Source organism: Carassius gibelio, chromosome B12 (assembly GCF_023724105.1).
Source record: "Carassius gibelio isolate Cgi1373 ecotype wild population from Czech Republic chromosome B12, carGib1.2-hapl.c, whole genome shotgun sequence".
Classification (NCBI taxonomy): domain Eukaryota; kingdom Metazoa; phylum Chordata; class Actinopteri; order Cypriniformes; family Cyprinidae; genus Carassius; species Carassius gibelio.
Window position 1 is genome coordinate 6,032,012 of NC_068407.1, and position 22,263 is coordinate 6,054,274.

At 36.9% G+C, this 22,263-nt stretch overlaps 1 protein-coding gene across 2 annotated transcripts in view; it reads left to right on the plus strand.

The window, feature by feature from the left end:
• The window catches only part of LOC127969495 (RNA binding protein fox-1 homolog 3-like), a 110,612-nt gene extending 90,303 nt beyond the window's left edge, over positions 1-20,309 (plus strand). For both annotated transcript variants that reach the window (XM_052571501.1, XM_052571500.1), the window contains 3 exons: positions 2,609-2,673; positions 6,386-6,464; positions 16,699-20,309. In XM_052571501.1, coding sequence (XP_052427461.1) covers positions 2,609-2,673; positions 6,386-6,464; positions 16,699-16,701 — 147 coding nt within the window. In that variant the 3' untranslated portion in view covers positions 16,702-20,309. The remainder of the gene's footprint in view (positions 1-2,608; positions 2,674-6,385; positions 6,465-16,698) is intronic.
• The last annotated feature ends 1,954 nt before the right edge of the window (positions 20,310-22,263 follow it).

Sequence of the window (22,263 nt, forward strand, 5' to 3'; positions counted from 1 at the left end):
AGATACTATAATTTCATGGCAGTTATTTTTACCTTAAACTTAATGTTAGCAGTTGTTCTGAGTTCTGAGTCCCCAGACTGTGATTTTGTACAATCTTGTCAGTTTTAAGACGCATTTTTTATTATCACTTTTTTTAAAATAATGTTTTACTCTACAGTTGTGCAGTTTTGGGGGGATACAGTACAGGCCAAAAGTTTTGAAACATTACTATTTTTTTAAGTTTTTGAAAGAAGTTTCTTCTGCTCATCAAGCCTGCATTTATTTGATCAAAAATACAGAAAAAAATGTAATATTGTGATATATTATTACAATTTAAAATAATTTGTTTTCAATTTATTATACTTTAAATTATCATTTATTTCTGTGATGCAAAGCTGAATTTTCAGCATCATTACTCCATTCTTCAGTGTCACATGTGACATCCAGTCTATCACATGATCCTTTAGAAATCATTCTAATAAGATGATTTATTATGAGTGTTGGAAACAGTTCTGCTGTAGTGTGTGTATGTGTGTGTATATATATATATATATATATATATATATATATATATATATATATATATATATATATATACATATATATATATATATATATATATATATATATATATATATATATATATATATATATACATGTACATACATACATACACATGGGGCGCCAGGTAAAATCTTGCCTAGGGCAGCAAATTGGTCAGGGCCGGCCCTGATCCACACTCACCATTTTCGAGAAGACTGGCTGTAAGAATTCAGATGTCTGAGGTACTATAAGCATTAGAACTACCTTTCACCAAATACAAAAGCCAGCTCAACCTTCAAAGGAAGAATGGCTTAAAACTTAACGAAACATACAACAACGATACAGCATGCACACAAACTTTTTTACTATGCACATTTTTTATTCTGAGTGTATGGAATTTTGTTTACTATTTGTACTGTCTTGACAGCGATGGTGCTGTCAGTTTACCTTGTTGTTGCATTTTCAAAAGTGCAGAATAAAATGTGACACTGAATTTGAAACAGCACATTGTAATTTCTGCATCTATTATTAAAGTATTTATTAGTAATACAGTGGAAATTAGTAGATTTGGTTAGCATGTTGATTTACGGTGTGCGCCCCTAAATTTTCTGGTTGTGCCCCTAAAATTTTCAGTTGGGGGCCACTGTGCTCCTAGTGAAAAAAGTTAGTCTGGAGCCCTGATTTTACAGTGTTTTATTGGCATGCAATGGTCAAAATCTTAAAATAGTAATATTATTTTATTTCATTTTATTTTATTTGAATGGCATGAAGCTAAGCAAATAATGACATAAATATCGTATGTGGTTGATCAATCCCTTTAAATCCATCTGTATGAGCCGCTGAAACCATTGGAATTAGGAAGCTGTAACTTCCACAGAATCCATGTACACAATCTTCTGTGACCTGATTTTTCTTCGACTCCAGTAGCTAAACATTTGATCTTAGCAGAGTAGCACCGGACATTAATCCCGAGCTAAAAAATAAATGAGAGCATCTATAATTCAGCGTGCAGTCCTGTATCTGCGATGCCTCAGTCCTGCACGAGCTCTGGCACCGCGATTATTCACATAATGTACCAGTGATGTCAGCGTGCGAAAATAACAAAGAGCAGAGCTACGTTTCATTAAAACAGACACTTCAATAAACACCCCAGCCACTTAGATACTCGCTCACAGCAAATACATCCCCCCGTTATTTAAAGCTTGGCATGTTTGGAATGTAAGCATTCACAAAACGAGAAGGATAGCAAACGATGCTCAGTTCTTGCGGCTAACAGTCTCCCAGCTAATGTCATTTGATGCTCCTCACAACGCACCTATTAATAGCTGGCTTGAACGGAGCAATTAATAGCTTTGTCATATGTCATCTCATGCTTATACAAGCAATATTTAGTGTTGTCTTGTGCCGTTCTCCAGCCATGGATGAGCACGTTGTGTGTGTCAAGACCGCTCCCCTGGGCATCGAGCCAGGAGACTCGTATTGGCCAGCCACATTAATTAAAAGGCCCCTTCAATAGCTTCAGCCAAATCTTCCATTTGGTTCATTCGCAGTAAGCAAACATTGACTGATTTTAATTGTTTATACCAGATTGCCACTTACCATGCTGATCGATAGTTGCCCAGCCCTGCCATTTCAATTGATGGGATTGATGCACACTGGAAAGACAAGTCGTTGGATGCACCGCTATTGCTGCACTCAGCGTAGATAAGTGAAGACGCTCAGATGGTTTCCGCGTTCAGACTCGGGCTGTTAGGCATCTGTGCTGAGATCTACATGAAGAGCTAATGCAGTCAATCTGACAATTCCCCATTAAAACAAAAAGGCTTCACAAAAAGCTGTATTGGCAAACTAAATACCACCTAAATCACTCAGCGTTGATTTTAGTGAGCATTGACAGGGCTTTTCAGCAGCACTCTTAAGGTTGTAACTGAGCTTTGGGGATTCACTGCAGTGTTAGGATCTGCAAAGAGATGGGATAATGTATGAACAGTCCAGATGTATTGTGGACAGATGGTTCTAAAAATTTCATGTCACCGATGCCCTGCTGTTTGCATGTGTCTGACGGATGCCCTTATGTAATTGACAGGGTGGCTATGCAGCATACAGATATGCCCAACCAGCGGCAGCAGCTGCAGCGGCCTACAGTGACAGGTAAAGAGTCTTGTGCTTTCTGTCTGTCTTTCATCACTTAGTTGATGCTTCAAGACCCAGTTAAAACGACACTGGCTATTAAGGTCTATATTAGACTTGAAGGCATCTAAATGCAGTTTTCACTAAGATATCAAAGAGTGAACTATTTATTAATGATCTAATCGAAACCAGTTGAGATGAGGAAAATCAAAAAAATTTGATACTAATGGAACTAGCTATCCAGGTTTTTTTTTTTTTTAATACAAAAATTTATTTTTTTAGGCAGCTTATATATATAGAAAAATAATTTGATTTGGCTTCCACGCAGTGATAGTATAAAAGCAATTTATATAGTCTTGGAAATAAACAACAAACAAAAAAAGTACATTGCACTTAAAATTTTATCTCGCACAGTATAAATGGATGTTTATACATGAAAGTATATAAGTGCTTTTAGATAAAAACTCCTGCCCTGTTTCAAAAAGAAATCTGTCAATTTACTGTAAGAAAAAAAAATGCATTTATCAAGCCACTTATTTGGGTCTTACCTCATTATTTGACAAATTCATATTAAAAACATTAACCTTTCTTTGATTTCAAAGAATGCTGGTTTTGAGTAAACAGATGATGGATTTTAAGGCCTGGCAGGACATTATGCACTTTTAACTGCATTTGAGTCATTCTCAAAAGTGTTTCTCCTCAGCTCTGAAAGCCAGGTATGAGTTTACAGATCTGCTCTCTTATTAAACTGGGTTAGATTAGATAATTTAGACTTTGCTTTCCTATCTTTGATACACTCTCGCCCTTTAAACTTGAATTCAACCTGAATTTCCGTAACCACTTAGCTTACTCACTTCAGGCCACAGGGTTGACTGTGTATGTGTGTGTGAAGACGAAGGTGGTGCAGGGTTGTCAGTAATTTATCCAGGACCTGTGGGGACCCTGTCAGGTTGGATCAGGCCAGGCACTGGTTTAATCTAGGCAAGATTGAGCGTGTCAGTGCCGATAAGGCACGGCCCTGCCTGCCAGCCTGAAGAGCCCAGATAATGTAAGATTTATCAGAGCCAAGCACAGATCCACATCAGAGCAGGTGACAAGACTGGCATTCCACCGCACTTATTTCAGCCCCCTTCCTGCGTCCCCTCTTACACTCCAACTCTCCCTTTCTCTCTCTAGCTCTTTCTGCATCGCTTGTCGTTCAGCTCCTTGCTTTCACATAGGCCAGCTCTGCGTTTCACACTCTAATTTGATATGTCATGGCGGAAGGGTTTTAAAAATGTTTAAATGACACAGACTCCTGAACTCATCTCTTAAGCGAGAATTAATTCTCTTATCATTTACTCACGCGACTTTCTTTCTTCTGCGGAACACAAAAGAAGATATTCTGAAGAATTTTTCAAATGTTTTTGTCCATACATTCAAAGTCAGTGGAGTTCAAAATAACATTAAATTCCATTGACTTCCATTCAATGAACAAAAACAAACACTGGGACATTATTCTAAATATGTTCTTTTGTGTTCCCTGGATGAATGAATGTCATATGGGATTGGAGTAACAGAATGATGAAAGAATTTGTAATTTGCATACCGTTCCTTTTAAAACAGATTGCTTAAAGGGATAGTTAACACATAAATGAATGATTTTGTGTTTCATATCTTATTGCTCCAAACCTGTATACATTTTAATTCTGCAGAACATAAGGGAAGATATTTTGAAAAATGCAAGTATATAGTCACCAAAACCGTTTGGTTATAGACATTTTTCACAAACAGGAAAAACAAAGTGGTGTAGAAGTGATTTTCATTCCGAAAATGTTAGCAAAAAAAATAACACGTTGAATTAAACATGACATTTTGAAATAGAAAAGCTGAAAAAGTGTTTTGTTGTAAAACATACTCCAATATTTTTTATTTACAACTACGTAAAAATATTTTTTACACTGCAGTATCCTCCTTTGTATCCCTCAAAAGAAAGAAAGTCATATAAGTATTTTCATTTTTAGGTCAACTATCACTTAATTATCAAAAGGAAACCACTTTAAATTGTATTAAGTTGTTCTTTTTGAATACAGCTGGAACTAGCTATCCTGGTTTACTTTGGAGTGGGTCATTCCCACTGCCCGGTTAAGCTGCAGGTTAAGTAGCCCGGCCTGTCTTTAGTGTTTTGGGGATTCCCAGCCACCCTCGTCTGCACTGTCTGTCACAAGCAGTTAAAATCCTCCCCGCTTGGCTCTCTCACTCCACTGAGCTGGCCTGACCTTTGATGTTGTAATAATCCCGGACGACAAAAAACCTGGTCAGATCCGATAGTATTTCCATATGTAATAGCATGTCTGGGCCCAGGATTCCCCCCTCTCTCCTCTTTTCTCCTCTCTCAGTCTGTGCCCTCGGCACCCGGCTCGGCCTGCCTTATCTGCTCCCCGCAGGCCCTCATTTGCAAGCATGTGTTTGTAGGGAAAGTCAACAAATGAAGAAGGGAAGTGCTGGGGGTTAATAAATAAATAAAGGAAGAAGTAAGGCCCATCTTGGAGGAATTAGTTCCAAATCGGTACCAGTGAAAAGAGTCAGAGAACGCCACCAGCCCTGTGCCTCTTTACAGTGCAGCCTGGGTAAACAAGAGAGGGCAAAGGAGCATGAAAAGGATAAAGAGAGCTGTGAACATAAACTCTCTGCCTCCTTCACACGCTTTTTTAATGCACACGCACCACAACACAAAATCCAAAGCATCCATACATCTCTTTCCTTGCTAGGTCCTTCCTGTTCTGCAGTACTTTTAGAACTTTGTAACTCTGAAAGTTTGAATTTGCTAATGTTGTCAGTTAGGGAAGTATTTATATAAAATGTGTTTGTTTATTTATTTAAACTTGATTATTTACTTGCTCACACAAGCTTGGAAACTAAATGAATTCATATATGTTTGTATCTTTTCATGTTGGAACATGTTGGAAAATGGTACATATTTGTGTAATCATATTTCAGATATGAGTATCAATGAATAGCATAAACCTTGGCTAAAAAATTACAAATTTTCCACCAAAATTGTGTCACTTCCTGGTCGCTTTTGATCATTTAAAGCGATTATAACATGTAAAATAAATTATATAGAAAGTATCGAAAGGGATGTTGAGAACATACAAAATTACACAACAATGATGTATATGTGTGTATATATATATATATATATATATATATATATATATATATATATATATATTTTTTTTTTTTTTTTTTTTTTTTTTTTTATGACAACATACACTCAAAGATTCACCTCAATGTTCACTTAATTGTTATTTTGTGATAAAAGAGTTATGAGTTGAATATTTTATCCAGTATGACAGGGATATAAAAGTGTGTAACACATGGTAGAAATAAGCGTGCCGTTCTGCTGTTGGTTCTTCATTTCTGTTGTCCATTTTCTTCTCATTTCTACTCTGCTGTGTTTTTCTGTCTTCTCCCTCTCTGACCAATATAACTTTTACCACATGCTCATAAGATAAAATACTTTTACTCCAAAACAATAACAGAGCACCTATCACTTTTAACACACTCTTACCTTTATACCATGTATTTATGGCAAGCCGGTGATTGCATTTTTATCAGACAAAAAGAAAGAGAGGGCAAGAGAGAAGGAGGGTGTAGTGATAATGGATCTAGTTCAAATGAACAGCTTTCATTGGAGCATACCATCTTCTCGAAGCTTCAATGCGCTCTCGGTTTCTTCCTTTTCCTTCAGCTATGGCAGAGTCTATGCAACAGCGGACCCTTATCACCACACGATTGGACCTGCAGCCACGTACAGCGTGGGCACTATGGTGAGTCTAGAAACGTGATGCATGAAACATTCATCCATGCCAGACCCAAGCACCCCAACAACATACAAGGCAGAGTCCAGTGTAATCATAATAATGCCATAATAATGGAAAGATATCACTGTGCTTTCTGTTAAATCTAATTGAATTATTATTAGTATAATTGTAAATATTATAATACTGATTGAAGGATGCTATGAGCTGAAGATATGAAGTTGGGGTGGCTGAAGTCTTCAATATTGTACATAATAATATTCATATTCAGGGTCCAAAATTAACAGCCATAAATTAGCTTTATTTATACATACATTATATGTTATCCATTTTCTAAAACAAATAATAAATAAATACAAATATAAACAATGTGATATTATTTTATTGTTCTTTTTGTACATATATATTAGAAGAACAAACTAACAACTGTGCAAGCCACAACTATTTTTGATTTATTACTTTATTTGTAAATGATAGTACCTTTTTTATTTTAATCACTTTCTTCAGCCACAGCAGGAATCATTCTTAAAGATTGCAACTGGCCAACTGGCGAAGTGTTTTATTTACTCGTCGAAGCCTATTTGTATTTGGCAGTTGGAAAGTGTTAATTCTGGACCTTGTTTACATTTGCATTATTAATGTCAGGACTATAAATATGTGTTTATATATTCAGAGACTCATCAGCTGATAGATGTGTGTGTGACAGTTTGTCAAGATGGATCCTGGGCACTTTTTATCTCATTAAATGCACTGGGGTAACCAGCGTACTGACACTTGATTAGACCTCCCAAAAGAGACACTTTCCTTTGCATATCAGCAAATGTGGGGATCGTCGTCCTGTTAATGTTTGTTTTTAGCTAGCTTTTGCAGCTAACATCAAAGATGAAAAATTCTCAAACTCCTATCTGAACACAAAACGAGAAAACTCTTTATGATTTTTTTTTTGTTGTTGATGTTGTTTTTTGCGGCTGTTGGTCGGGACTTTTCTCAAGATTAACGACCATCAAGCGCGTGCAGCAGCGTGCCGAGGGAGATTAAAGAAAAGGTGAGAGATAGAGGAAGAACGACGGGGAGAAAAGAAAAAGATTCCATCGCACCCACCTCCCCCTGCCCATGAGGCTTATTGGACAAACACTCTGCCTAAGACAAATGACTGGAATTTACCAAGTCGACATCCGTGTGATTCTCAAAACCGTACTATTCCCCGGTGCAGCTGCTAGCTAAAAGCTTTCATTAATTAAGACCATTTTTTTCCTCTTCATTTACTTAATTAAAACTGTGGCCTGTGTTGCTTTTTTGCCTCCTTTTCTTTTTTTATTAAATTTTCCTCCCTTTCTCAAGACTTCAATTTGCCACGTTAGGGCATAGCAAATATCCTTCGGCGCTCCTCCGGTCGAACGAGGGCCGCAGGGGGGCCGAAGTGGGCACTCAGAGTTCTCAGCGATGCCAGGACCGAATCAGTTGCGACTCAAATGAGCAGAACTCCTCTCAGTGCTTGCACTGAGCCTGCTGAGAATGAAATGAATATCATTAAATCATATTTGACCAGCAGATCACAAGTAAAAAGTATTTAATAATGAGCCCCTCAGAGGGTTCGTGAAAAAAAAAAAAAAAGTTACTTTGCTTTGCTCTCTGTTAGAACAGAATTCATGCCACGTTTAAGGCGTGTGTATTTTGCACAGGGTCGGAGCTGAGGAGAGCGGCCCATCGAGCCTTTGAAGTTTTTTGTATTTGGCAAGAGCAGAAGAGGGCACTACTGCAGTCCGGTTAAGGAGAGGTCTGAGAAAGCAGTATGTGTTAGATGTCTCCAATCAGATCAACCTGAGGGCCAGACGGCCGTGATGGAGAGGTTCGATCTAGAGCAACTGATGAAACGCACTGGGCTGTTTTAGTCGTTACCTGGTTGATCCATGAAACTCTGAACTCTGACACCCATCCGAGTTGAAATTCACTGTGCAATTTCTTTCCAAACTTGAGACGAAAGGGAAGAAAATTTCAACCACTGTTCACCCCAAAGAATCTATTTAACACTGATTGGGTCCTTTTTGTTTTTTCATCTTTGATGTTGCAGGCTAGCCTTTACAGAGGAGGTTACAGTCGCTTCACACCCTACTAGAGAGAGAATCAATCCAAACAAACAAACAAACAAAAGAAAACAAACACAAACAAACAACCCAACCGCCTCTACGTTCAATAGAGCAAAACGCCTCCGGGTCATAAGCGAACCTTCCCCGAACAGTCACATTTGGGCTAAAGCTCTTCTTATCAACCTGCGGTTATCCAGCATTTTTGTTTCTTGGCCATTGATTTGGAATCTGTTTTTGTTTGTATTGAAATGTGTGGTCCGGTAGGGGAGGGGCTGAGTGACGGGGGGTTGGGGTGCTGTCCAATGAGTTTTCTCATTTAGTTGCGCCGTAGATTTATGGGCATGAGCTCAGCTGATTTATGTGGACAGGGAGCAGGCCAGGAAGTGAGTTTATTTGCCTTACTAAATGGTACAGCAATGAGCAACTTGGGCAAAACAACAGTAGCGCTAGACTCGCATACATATATTTACCGTCTTTGCATTAAAGGCCCCACTGAACACCCACTTATTAGAAGTAGCGATGACTGCTGTTCATTAAAATATGAAAAGAAAAACCTCTAAGGTTTGCATATGCTATCTGTAAACTACTAATATAGCCTTACTATTTTGTTCTCCAGTAAATATCAAAGGGAAATATGGATATAAACATTCATTTACAAAGCTCCAGCTTTCTCTTATGGAGTCTATGATTGTTTACCGATACTATATTGTAGTAGTGTTAAAACTAGTTAGCTACATGGACCCTTCATGAAGCATTTCAAGCAATTCTCTGTCACTCACAACCTCTTTCACTTTAAAGTACTGTTATATAACTCAATGAACATTTATTGTCTGTGTGGTTGCAATTGTATGTCATTTGGAGAGATTGATGTCGTGTTTTTTTTTGTTTTGTTTTTTTTGTACTTGGTTAAAACTATTCCATTTCCACAGATGGACTAAAGATGCATTTTATGAGATTTTTTCAATACAATAAATTATTATTATTATTATTATTAATAATATTATTATTATTATTATTATTTAAGTAAAAAGGAAAAGATAAAAATGAATAATAATAATACTAAAATCTATTATTATTAATTATTTACTATTAAAGTTTAAATAATAATAATAATAATAATAATTTTGCATATGCAAAATTTATTATTATTATTTTTTATTTTTTTTACAAAGCAATAAAATCTGCAAATCTGGTTAGTTTCCTCATAACTTAAATCAAATTTATTTTTTTACATGCAGTCATAACAACAACAAAAAAATCTAACAATAGCATAATCTATTAGTATAGCACTTGTATTATATTATGTTAATGTATCGTTAAGCTTCCTATTTTTAACTAAATCTATATACAAACACGTCTGCCTGTATCAAAGCAAATATTCATGAAGGAAGGCCTCCAGCAAGGTTTCCTTCAGTTTTAATCTGTTAGATGTCACATAAAGAGCGTACACTTAATCAAGGCCGCTTCAGCTGCTCAGAAAGCATTCTGTAAATAAACATAGTGCAGTAATGTGGAAAGAGAGAACACTTCCCCACTACACGGTCTGTTGCACCCTCTAGCTGATGAGATGTCCAGAATCCCACTGCAACAACAGAGATGACAGGGGGAGCAATTACCGCTCATTGCTGAAATCTCCATCACGCTTATGTTAATATGGAAGATGCAGTCTGCTTAAAAATAACTTTTAATCATATTTTAAATAACAAACATACAGACATATAACAAACTATAGGTATTTATAAATTGAAAATAAGAAATAAGAAAAAAAAAACATCCCACATGCCTTGGGAAACTGAAAGTACTGGTTATGATGTTCTGAGTGCCATGTTCCAGTATTGATTTGCTGTCGAGTTATGTGTTAATAGCTAAGAGTATGCGAACAAGTCATAGATCTTTGGGACATTATTGGTCAAGTCCAAAATGTATGTGGAGGCCAGCCTAAGATTTCTAAATGTGAGTGGGAAGATTTAAAATAGTGAGGGGAAACAATTAGGAAAGGTCCGGAAATCAGAAAATTATTAATTAATAATACATTTCTATAAATATATTTGCACACACCCAGTCTTCAGTGTCACATGATCCTTCAGAAATCAGTCTAATATTCTAATTTGGTGCTCATATAACATTTCTTATTATTATCAATCTTGACAACAGTTGTTCTGCTCAATATTTTTGGTTAAACTAGTACAGAGTACCGAATTGTTTTGAAGTAGATTTTTTTTCTAACATTCCTAATTTGTTTGCTGTCACTTTTGATCAGTTAAATGCATCCTCCTTAATGGCTGCATATATGTAGTTTTGATAAATATGATACAAATATATTTACCCAGACTTTAATTAACCAAAATAATAATAAGAATGTTGACCTGTATTTTTTTATTTTTTTATTTTTTTTGGAAAATGTAAAATGTGAGGTTTAAAAGCTCTCAATCTTGACCTATAATATCTGTTTTTTATAAAGGCCCACCCATATGATCCTCAACATTCATTTCTCAATGGAGAAGCACTTTTACACTAAGGTGAGAGATTTTCCCCCAAGGTGACATTCCCCTGAGGCCCAGCAGTTTATACAGAACCTGTGATAAGACATGCCAGGCTTTTAGAGACGAGAGAGAGGAAGAATGAGAAAGAAAGAGTTGGGGGTGGCAGTAATCCTCCCAGTGAAATAGGGCCTCCCTAGTTTCCTGGTTCCTCAGGGCGTTGATCATGTCCTCGTGTCTCACACACACACACACACACGGCCCAGTAAATAGCAGCCAGCACTCCTCAAATGGAATTGTAAGGGTGGAGTTATAGAAGAAGAGGAAAGAAACCAGGGCAGAGAGGCAGCATCCAAAGTAATTTACTCCACAGATTAAAGATAACAGCATTGAGTCAATAACCACTGATCTCATTTGGAGATACACTAGGCCAGCCAGGCGCGTGGCACAGCCGTTCTGCTCAGTCTATTACCATAGCTGTTGTGGCTGCCTCTCCAGACACACTGTTCTCCCGTGAGTGTGAAATCACAGCAGCCTATTGTAAAACATAGATTAGATGCATTGCTTTTTTCCACCTTTGTAGGGAGAAATCTACAGCGCAACATAATATTTCACCTAAACGAATGTGTCCTTGCTCCCCTCTGCAGCATGCGGCTCACTTGGCTCTAAGAAAAAGGCAAAAAAAAAATGTTTGGCGAGCTGCACATTGGCTACAACTGTGCAGGTGCCACAGCAAACGAGTTTAAAGGCATAGTTCATCCAGAAATAATGAAAAGTTGTTCCAAACCTGTTTGAATTTCTTTCTTGTTGAACACGAAAGAAGATATTTTGAAGAATGTTGGTTGTAAACAGTTGCCGGTAGCCATTGATTTATATAGCGGGAAAAATGCTATGGAAGGCAATGGCTACCGGCAACCAGGGCTTTTTAACCCCGTAGTACCTTTGAGTAGAGTATCGTAGTAATTTTTACTCTTAAGGTGCTAATTTGTAGGCCTACCTATTAGTGGTAAAAACAAAAAATAAACAAATATGTCCTTTTAAGGGTACAGCTTCAGTGACAAGCTGTTGTACCCCAAAAGTTGTGATTTTGGCACCTTTTTCTGCATATAGGCTATACATCTACAACATTTTCTGAAACCACAGACAACACTATTATTCACATAGGCATTACATAAAAAAGTACTAAATCCTTGGTCTGGGGACATAGAAATGAATAAAGGTTCATATTTTGCGCTGCATCTTCAGTTCCCTTTTTGTCATTTTCCCCAATATCTCTGCCCCTCCCATCACCAATCCTGCATTCATTTAATCCAAAGTACAGCAGGAGCAGTAATATTGTGAAATATTTTTACTATTTAAAATAACTATTTAAAATTTTACTAATTAAAATAAATGTAATTTATTTCTGTGATCAAAAAGCTGCATTTTTTGCATCATTACTGCAGCCTTCAGTGTCACATGATCCTTCAGAAATCATTCTTATATGCTCGTTTGCTGTTCGAGAAACATATTTGTTGTTATTATTACCAATATTTAAAACAGTTGAGTGCATCAGAATTTTCTGATGAATAGAAACATCAAAGATCAGCAATTATCTGAAATAAAAAGCATTTGTAACATTACACGTGCACTATACCAAAACCTTGGAGTCAGTATAATTTCTTTTTTGTAGTTTTTTTGGTTATGAAAATTATTACCTTTATTTAGCAAGGATGCTTTAAAGTGATCAGATGTGATGATAAAGACATTTATGATGTTAAAAAAAATATTTCTGTTTCAGACAAAAGCTGTTCGGACGTTTTCAACGTAGTAATAATAATAGTAAATGTTCTTTTAAAGGCTAATCAGCATATTACAATGATTCCGGAAGGATCATGTGACACTGAAGACTGGAGTAATCACAGGAATAAAGTACAGTGAAATCACAGGAATAAATTACATTTGAAAAGCATTAAAATCTTACTGATCAAAACCTTTTGATTGGTAGTGTATTACAACACAATATCTAAAGTGCCTAAAGGTCAAAATTAGTAGTCTACAATATATTTGTGAACACACTATTGAATTATTAGGCTATGACTGATATAATTTTTTGTGTTGCTGTCTGCTCTAACTCCCTTCCTCCCTGTACAATAAGTCCATGTGAATATCTGTCTCTGCAAAACAGCAGAACAGAGGCGAGCTGTGTTGTGTAGCGCAGCACTGACAGCCAAGACTAACCGATTTATGATTATCGAATTAAAAGAAAAATGAGTAATTATCACTTTGTTACATTGAGATGGCAAAAAATCAACTATTCGGTTACCAACATTCTTCAAAATATCTTCTTTTGTGTTCAGCAGAAAGAAAGAAACCTATACAGGTTTGGAACAACTTAAGAGTGAGAAAATTATGACAGAATTTTAATTTTGGATGAACCATATCTTTAAGTAGCATGTAGTAAACAACATTAATCTTGAATGTATTTGAAAATGGACTCCTAAAATGGCCTTGTTTTCTTGAAACATCCAAACCTATTGTTTACCGGAAACCAAAATGCAAAAACTAAAAACTAATCTGTGGAAATGGAAAACAAATGTTACTCAAAAGAATGAACATCCACTGTAAATAACATTGTGATTTTATTTTCTCTGTTCAAGTTTTTTGTCTTTACATTTTTATGTCTGACTTTGAACAAAATGATGGTGTTTATCAATTTAAAAACGAAAAAATAAGACAGGTGTGACACATGAAAACATTACCATTGTGTGTTAAACATGCAAAGTACAAAGTCCTTTCTTTTGTAAACTTACTATACACCCTTAAGAATGTTATATGGTGGCATTTTTATATAATAGAATATAATAGGCTTTAAATCAGAATTGTTTATACCTTTTCTGTGGAGAGGAGAGAGTATATTATGTCCAGATGTGAATCAATAACTCTGTGCTGTGTGTTGTTGAACTATTTAAATGTATGTCCTTTTTCCATACATCGGGAAGGTATTTATGCTGCCCTCTGACCTCAGTTTCATTTATGTGGGAGACACAATTTTAATTGACTTTGTTGCATTCACATTTTATGAGGAGTGCTCATTTATGAGCCTTGCTGAAATAAAATACGCATTGTGTTCGGTGTTTCCAGCCACACTTTTAGTTAGTCCTAAAAAGTGGCGTTTAGTTTGACCATATAAACCATGCTTCCTCTTGTTAAATATCTATGCAGAATTGTAAATGAATCTGATTGAGTTAATTCATGCAGAAGACTACCATATTCTTGACTAAGGCATTTCCATCTCTATTTCAGACAATTTAACTAATAAAGCAACTATATTAGGACTCAATCATCCATTTATTTAATTCCAACATTTAGGCAGAGAGAGAAAACACTGCGCTGCACGAAATGACTGCTGAGGAGACGGTTTGCAGTCATTTAAACGAATGTGTGAGCTTGCAGATTGACAAGATGGAAGTCTCCGTCTTGCATGGACGCCGCAGTGGGCCATTAAAAGATTGCCTGTTTAATTAGCTCTGTTAATGCAGTGATTTGTAAGATGGCACCCTGGGCCAGGGGCCAGTCCACAAAGCAGCAGATTTTCATCTCTCTCAATTTGATGGCACAAATGTTAATTTACCAAGAGAGTTGTTTTAGGGTGCAAACAGAATGGAGTATAAGCTAAAAACTATTTTGTATTCAATTTATTTATTTATTTATTGAAACATAGCATACAAGTTAATAATGTAATATAATTGTTTATTTTGCGTTCTTAATGCAGCGGCTTAACTAGCATAGAATTGTGTCAATAATAGACCCAAACTGGGTCACACCGGACAATAGTTCGATTTAATATTTTATCTGCTGTTACCTCATTAACTTTCTGTCATTTAAAATTGTGTCTTTTCCATGTGCTGTTTCATTGTGCAATTTTCTTCTGTCAGGGGATTTTAAAAAAAATATTTGTAAAAAAAAAATGTAAGCAAAAACTGTACTCTTTGTACATAGTACTATATATAAATATATGTGAGCACATATCGCAGTCATCTTTTATATGTATAACCTGTAGTATTAAATGTGTACTTGCTGTGCTTTTCATGTAGGCTTACATTGTGAAATTTTCAGCTTATATGAATTGCCTCATCTGTTAAAATCCAACTGGTACATTTGTTTTTGGACTTCATGATTCAGTAGTTAAAACTACATGCATAAAATACAAACAAGTAATGCTTAGCAATTTTTGTGTCTAAATAAAAGGAAAATTATAACTATATGTCTTTTCTGTTTTGCTAGATTTTTTTTTATTATTTAATTAATTTTTATTAAAGTATAAAAATTAAATTATTTACTTACATTGATATCTGTATTTGATTTTATTGCCTGTAGTAGCTGTCAGTTTTGTGATTTAGTCGATAGCACTTGGATGTTGAAAAGGAGGCTTAGCATGTATCATGTTACAAGCGTGTTTGGCGTCCATCGACATGGCTGCCCACCAACAGTTTTACGTCTCCCTCAGTCGATTTCTGTTCATGTTTGTCAAGCAAAGACTTGAGGAGAGTTCCATGTCTGTTCCAGAGATATTACGCCTCAAGCAGAGAACAGAGGCCCGACATTGGGCATGATCAGTATGCTGGAGCACATCTGTGTGCTCCTCCAGGGATGGGTGAAGAACTACAAAGTCATGTTAAAATTAAAGTCAGCCCATTCCCTCTTCTGAGGCTCATCCACACGGCACCACATCTCCCTGAATTAGAGAGCTTCTGTCAGGATGAGAGCCCCCAGGACACCCGGAATATCCTCCTCCTCCTCCTCTCTCTCTCCACTTTTCTCTTCCTGTCCGGTGGACGTCTTTTCAGCTCGGTGTTGAACATCCTCCTCAGACTACAACGATATCACCGAGCCTCTGATCAATCCGCTCCACTCATAATGCTAAAATTTTTGCAGACGCTCCCCCTGCTGAGCCCTATTTTCACTTCAGTTACTCTAATCCGGGATTTGGTGGATAATTCCGCAATGTGTGTTTAGCGTTACACCCAAGGATTGTTTCTGATATTGAGCCGGTGCATGGAAGATAATGTAATCAGAATATATTTTCCTTCTGCATGCTTTTCAATTTTATTACGTAATTACTTTCTTTTAGATCGTGCGAGTTCAAAAGTCTGAGATCACACTGAAGATCTGGGATTCATAATCTACTTTAAACCTGCAAACTGAGTTTCAGGATTTAGGGAAAAAATTACTTTATGAATAAACATCTATGATTAAATTGTAAATTATCTCAAATCAATAATATTTTCAGATTCTCCGGTATTTATTGTGACGCTGATCACGTGACCTCTGTACATAAATAGGAATTTAGTTTAGATTTTAGCTGAATGTGCTTATAATTTTTAATATAACGTTTTTATGTAAAGGGATAGATAGTAATTTGAAAAAAAAAAATAATCGTATTATTGAATATTACTGTTGTTGTTGTTATTAATAATAATAGTAGCACTGTTTCATATGAATCATTCAGTTGAATTTTTGACATTCTTAAAATATTGAATGGAAATGTATTAAATGATTAAAATGCAAATCAGAAGCATTTTAGCTAATGGCCTCAGACTTTTGAACCCTACTGTATATGTGCATGTTAAAGACATTCTGCACGCACCTCAGCAGCATTAACTCATCTTTTCTCTATTTCTTTTGCATTTCTAGTAAATATAAAGAAAGAAGACAATGGAGAAGAGCATCAGCTACAAGGAACAAAAAGGATAAAGGAAAAAAAAAGTGTCAATGAAAAAAAAAATACAAAAAGAAGTTAAGAGGAAATCCTTACACCGAGGCTGTCAGGAGAAGGCATTATATATCTCTGTGGGGACGTGAGACTGACGCAGCCAAGCTGTGGATAAAAAGAGGGGTTAGCTTTCACCTGGGACAGCCTTTCGGGGTGGAGGAGAAGAGGAGAGGTTGTCATAAAACTTTTTATTTTTCTAAACTTTTTTAAGTTTATGGTTTCAAAAAGATGAAAAAAGATGAGTGTATATATCTATATAGCGATATATATGTATGTATAAATATGTTACAAAAAAAAAAAGAAGCAAAGAAAAAAATGTACAAAACTAGCAACAGAGTGATGAATTAGTGCTGTAGGAGGGGGGATGGGGGGTGTACATGTTGGTCCTTCACACCCCCCACCCCCCTCCCAACACAGACCTTCTTGTCCGGCCTGCATTAGGAGGGTCAAGGAGGCCGGGCAGCGAGGCTGAAGACCCACCAGACACGATTCCATGTGGCCCCTCTTCATCCAAAGCCCTTGAATATATGGCACAGCTGGGTCTTCCATAAGTAGGTTTGAACTACATCGCTTCCTTGGGGGGAAAGGCCTTTAGTCGCGAGCATAGGGAGCTGTTATTCATCCCGTCTAGATGTAGGCAGACAAACTTGCATGGGACTCCACATTTCAGTCTTATAGTACATCAGGTTGCTATTCAGGTGTCGCATGAAACGGGGCGAGAGAAGACAATGTAAATAAACCACCAGAGCCCAGTCGGTCTGAGGTAGGGAACGCGCTGTCATCCCGCTGTTGTTTGTAGCACAATGCGAAACGGCCCGCCGGCAGGTTTTACTGGGATGTGTGTGTGTTGTGTGCGTGCGGTTATGGGCGGAAGGGGGCTTTATAGAGTCGTGTTGGGTCGCGGCGGCCCCGGAGCCCAGGGCTACCAAAAAGCATTTCATTGTAGTGTTGTGGAGGTGGCCGTGCTGTGTAGTAAACACTTTTGTATGTGGTGTCATGAGGCTACAAATTAAGAAAATTGGAGCTGTCTTCTTGGTATTGTCACGGGAGTTTCACTATCCATCTTGAAAATGGGTTCCTGCCCGCTGCGAGGCGGAAAACGACGTGCCAGTTTAGTCATAGGGTTGCGAGCAAAGTTTTATTAAAAATCGATTACCTTTATACTTCTAATGAGCTCCATTTCAGTGACACATCCTTATATATTTAAACGTTGTACTAATTACATGCTGCTCAGCGTGGTCAAACGTCGATTGTAGCCATTTACTAATGTTGTATTATTGTATTACCAGTATGAAAAACATTTATATATGGATATATCTATTTGTGACTTTGCGACCCTTCAAAAAGGATTGTACCTTCTTTGTTTTTTTTTTGTTTTTTTCGATGGTGGTCCAGGTTTATTTTCGGCTGCGATTTATGCAAGTACTGAGAGATTTACACTTGTGTGGCATTGTTTCTGTTCGTCTGTATCTTTGGTTCAGCTATTGAATGTAATTCAACTTTTTATGTACATGTCTTTGTTTTTTAAGCAGTACTTTGTAAATGTGGACACGGTAAACCAAGTCTTTGTTCTGAAGCCGGACCCGACGGAGATATTGTACGGTCCAGCTGACACCTCTCTTTTATAACAGGAGCACTCCAGCTGGCCGACGGACATTATCATGACCCTGCAGGACAATGGCAGAAAAGACATAAAACGATTGGATGAGACAGAGCAGAATTATGCTGTTTGGTTTTTATCGACAACCACTTTCCTTTTTTTTTTATTTTTTTTTTTTTATGCAAACGGTGAACAGTTCACCCACGTTCAAAAGAGGTGTCACTCTATAATCGATGTTGAAAATGGCAGTATGTTATCCTGGGAAAGTAATGCACTGTACAAAAAAAAATACATATATACAAAAGACGTGCTTCTTTTGATAACATCTAAATTTACCGGTTTTATTCAGGTCGGCATTTTCATATTTAACAGGACTGAATCAACCTGACTCTGGTGAAAGCAAGTGGGTCAGATCAGGAAGAAACACGTCTATGAAATAACGACTGCACGATTTTTCCTGCTTTTTACAGTGTGTATTTCGGCTCAGTGAGAAGAAAAGGTACATTTAACAGATAGCCCACCTCAACAGACAGCATTCCCAAGCTTTGCAAAATCATGCGCTTCCTCGGACTCAGGTGTTACATGACAGAACTGATGTGTTCCCTTCCATAGGTAATGATGTTACTCTTCCTTGCTGCATTTTTCCTCTCAGAACAAAACTTTATTTCCTACAAAGCTGGTGACTCTTATCTCAGCAACTGTGCTACTTTGTTACCCGAAGGATCGTGGAAAACAGTTCGCTGGGTCAGATAGCGACGGGAACTTTCGGCGAAGACGTGTTGTTGTTTCAGGGACTCTAAAAAAAAAAGAGTGGTGGATCCTGCTCTGGAAGAGACTGTGACTGAACAACCTAACAAAAAGATGTCAATTCTACAGAGATCCAAGACCTCTGGGTTTATTTCTTTGCTTAAGTCCGTACGAGACATTACTTGTTTACATGCCCTGGTTTTTCCGACCCTGCTGTGAGGTATTTGTCAGCTTTTGCACTGTATTCTTTGGCTTGTTGTCTTCCCTCTTCTCTCTGTTTCAGTCCATTAACCTGAGCACCAAAGTCATTCGCCGTCTTCCTCGACCCAAAGCAGAGAACCAATGCAAACTGTAGTCTGCTTATAGTCTATTGTCAGAACTACGATGAAACTCGAGCGCATGTATCTGCCACTTGTTCCTCCATCCGAAACGTCCTTCAAATCTACACTGGTCGTCTGCTCTAGATAATAGGGCAGGTGGAAGACCAGCTATGCAGCTCACCTGTGTCTGCACAGTTCCCTTGAACTTCATTCAAACACAGTCAAGCCAATGGAAATGACAAACTTATCCTGGCAATTGCTTTTCCCAACACAAAAAAGGAAAAAACGAACTCCTGCCAACATGATTTTCCTCATCGTCATTGCCAGATCCCCGAAGCACAAGAGTTTGAATGGAAGTCAAGTTAGTCGTCTCAGTGATAGTTACTCTCCATGTAGTGTGTATGGTGTGCGTGTGCTTCCAGCCCCTTTCTTTTCTACTGAAAATATACAAAAGCTACTTCCTCTGTCATCTCAATATAAAATGTACTATATTAAAAGTTCTCTTCATGTGCAACACAAGCTCTACGCAGACAACAAATCTATCATTTGGGGTTTTCCTTTGTTTGTTTTCATTTTCTTTCATCCTTTTTCAAATTTTGAAGTTGTTCCAAATACATAAGCGTGAAAAAAAAAAAACTAAAGAAAAAAAAAAAAGAAACCAATATAAAGTATTCTATTTAAAATGAAATGACGAAACTTCTGCTGTCCTGGATCTGTACTCTAAATTTCAGTTTTCTTTCTGTATGCATCCAATGTGCTTCAAACAACCAGTACTGTTTATTAATGAAATCATTATATTATTATGATTATGATTATTACTATCATGATTAATATGGTTATAAATAAATATTTCTTTCTTCAATAACAGAGACTCAAATCTCTGACCTTTGCATATTTATGATGCATTGCCATTATGAGGGTATTGACTCTGCATGTACACAGAACATAATTTATATTATAGTCGAATATACACTGTATGTTTATCACACAGCTCACTGGAATACTCAAATCTGTTTGCTCAGTCATACATTATCTTATTTTATCAGACAGATATAGTAGCATGTTTTTCAAAAGGAGCTAATGTTGTGACAACATCAAACATTCATAAGATATGGAGAGTGTCACACATAAATCCAGATATTTCTCATTGTTTTCACTATTTATTATAGTCAAAGATGCACAGAATGTTTTATAAACATATACTGATTTAAATATAATACATTAAATTTAAATATAATACTCATATAAAGCTGTCTGAATAACTTACTTGATGTGTTCATATTGGGAGACACATTTATGCACTCATTAAATGGCCTTATTTTTATTAATTCTTTTCTGTATTTCAGTGTTGAAAAAAAAAAGCAAGTCAGTGGCTCAATCATTAAGATCCTGAATGGATCAGGGTCAATGAATGTTTTAATGACTCACTCATAAAGATGATAAAATGTTTAGTTCCTGAATGAATCATTGTGATTCAAAGAATCAGATGAGTGTATTATTCAAATGACTCACTCAAAGACGGTCATTTGGCGCCACCTACTGGTGTTATTATGAGAACTGCAGAATGTGTCATTGAAAAATTCACACTACTAATACACACATACTAAATCTGTTTGGAAAACACGAGCTCATGATCAAATTCAAAGACCAGAACAACAGGTATAATGTACAACATAAATTATACACCTTTTGTCCAAATCTCAAGCAAGTATGTCTTTGTTCTATTATGTTCTTTCTCTCCTTTTTCAGACATTTCCTACAAAAAGTGTTGGTACAGCAAATCAAATATTAACAGTGACTGACTGGAAATAAATGCCATTTAAATGTAACCCTTGACCTTCTTCAAGAGCCGCTGGAAAATATTTTACCCGATTTGCCGTTGTGGCTCCTCCATATGTATCACTTCCAGTGTTAAATTGTAGAATTGAGAGTGAAAGGGATGCTGGGAGTTCTAGGCCAATTTGTCTTTTGTTCCCTTAGGGCCACAAGACAAAGTGGTCCTGTCCATCTCCACAATGATCATTTACCTACACAAAGCAAACGCACCATCGATCCCACTCGCACCCTACAAAACAGCACAAAGATGTTCACATACCTACGCTAACGAACAGCTTTCCACCTCCAGCATTGATCCCATGGTTCAGTACTTTGTCATTCCCTCATTACACAGGCTTTGGAAGGTCTCGTCCAATCAAAGAAGACTTGACACCTCATCTGGAGGTCACCAGAGGAACCTCTTGGAAAAGGAAATAAGAAGATTGCTCTGGAAGAACAATAGAAGAGGCACAAAGCTTTATTTTTAATCTCTTTGTCTCTTTCAAGTGCAGTATTTGTATTTGTTTTCAAAGAAATACTTCAAACTTTTAGCTGTTTTGAAATGTAAACCAGCTTTGGCAATAGGTTCATAGAACAGGAAAGAAAGGAAAATGTACCATTAAAAAAGAGCACACACACCTTCACAAATACAAGTTTTAACATGCAAAAATGCTACAAACAAATAGCAGAATAAAGACCAGACGGTCAGTTCAAGCATCTTGACATGGAATTTTTCATCCAATCATCAAAACCCTCTGCCACCATTTACCTATGTAGAAATCATCCATTCATGACCTGGTGGAAGAGTTGGTTCAGTCTGGACTTACATTATGACTGACAGGCTTGACGAGCAAAATTTTAGACACTGCCTTAACCCTGCCAGCGGGAGACAAAAGCTGCCATTCCCAGGATGAAAGCTATTAAGAGTACATGCTAGCTTGCCCCCTGCTCTGCGAGACTTGTGTTAATTACACATGAATATCGCATGTAACAACAGGCTATAT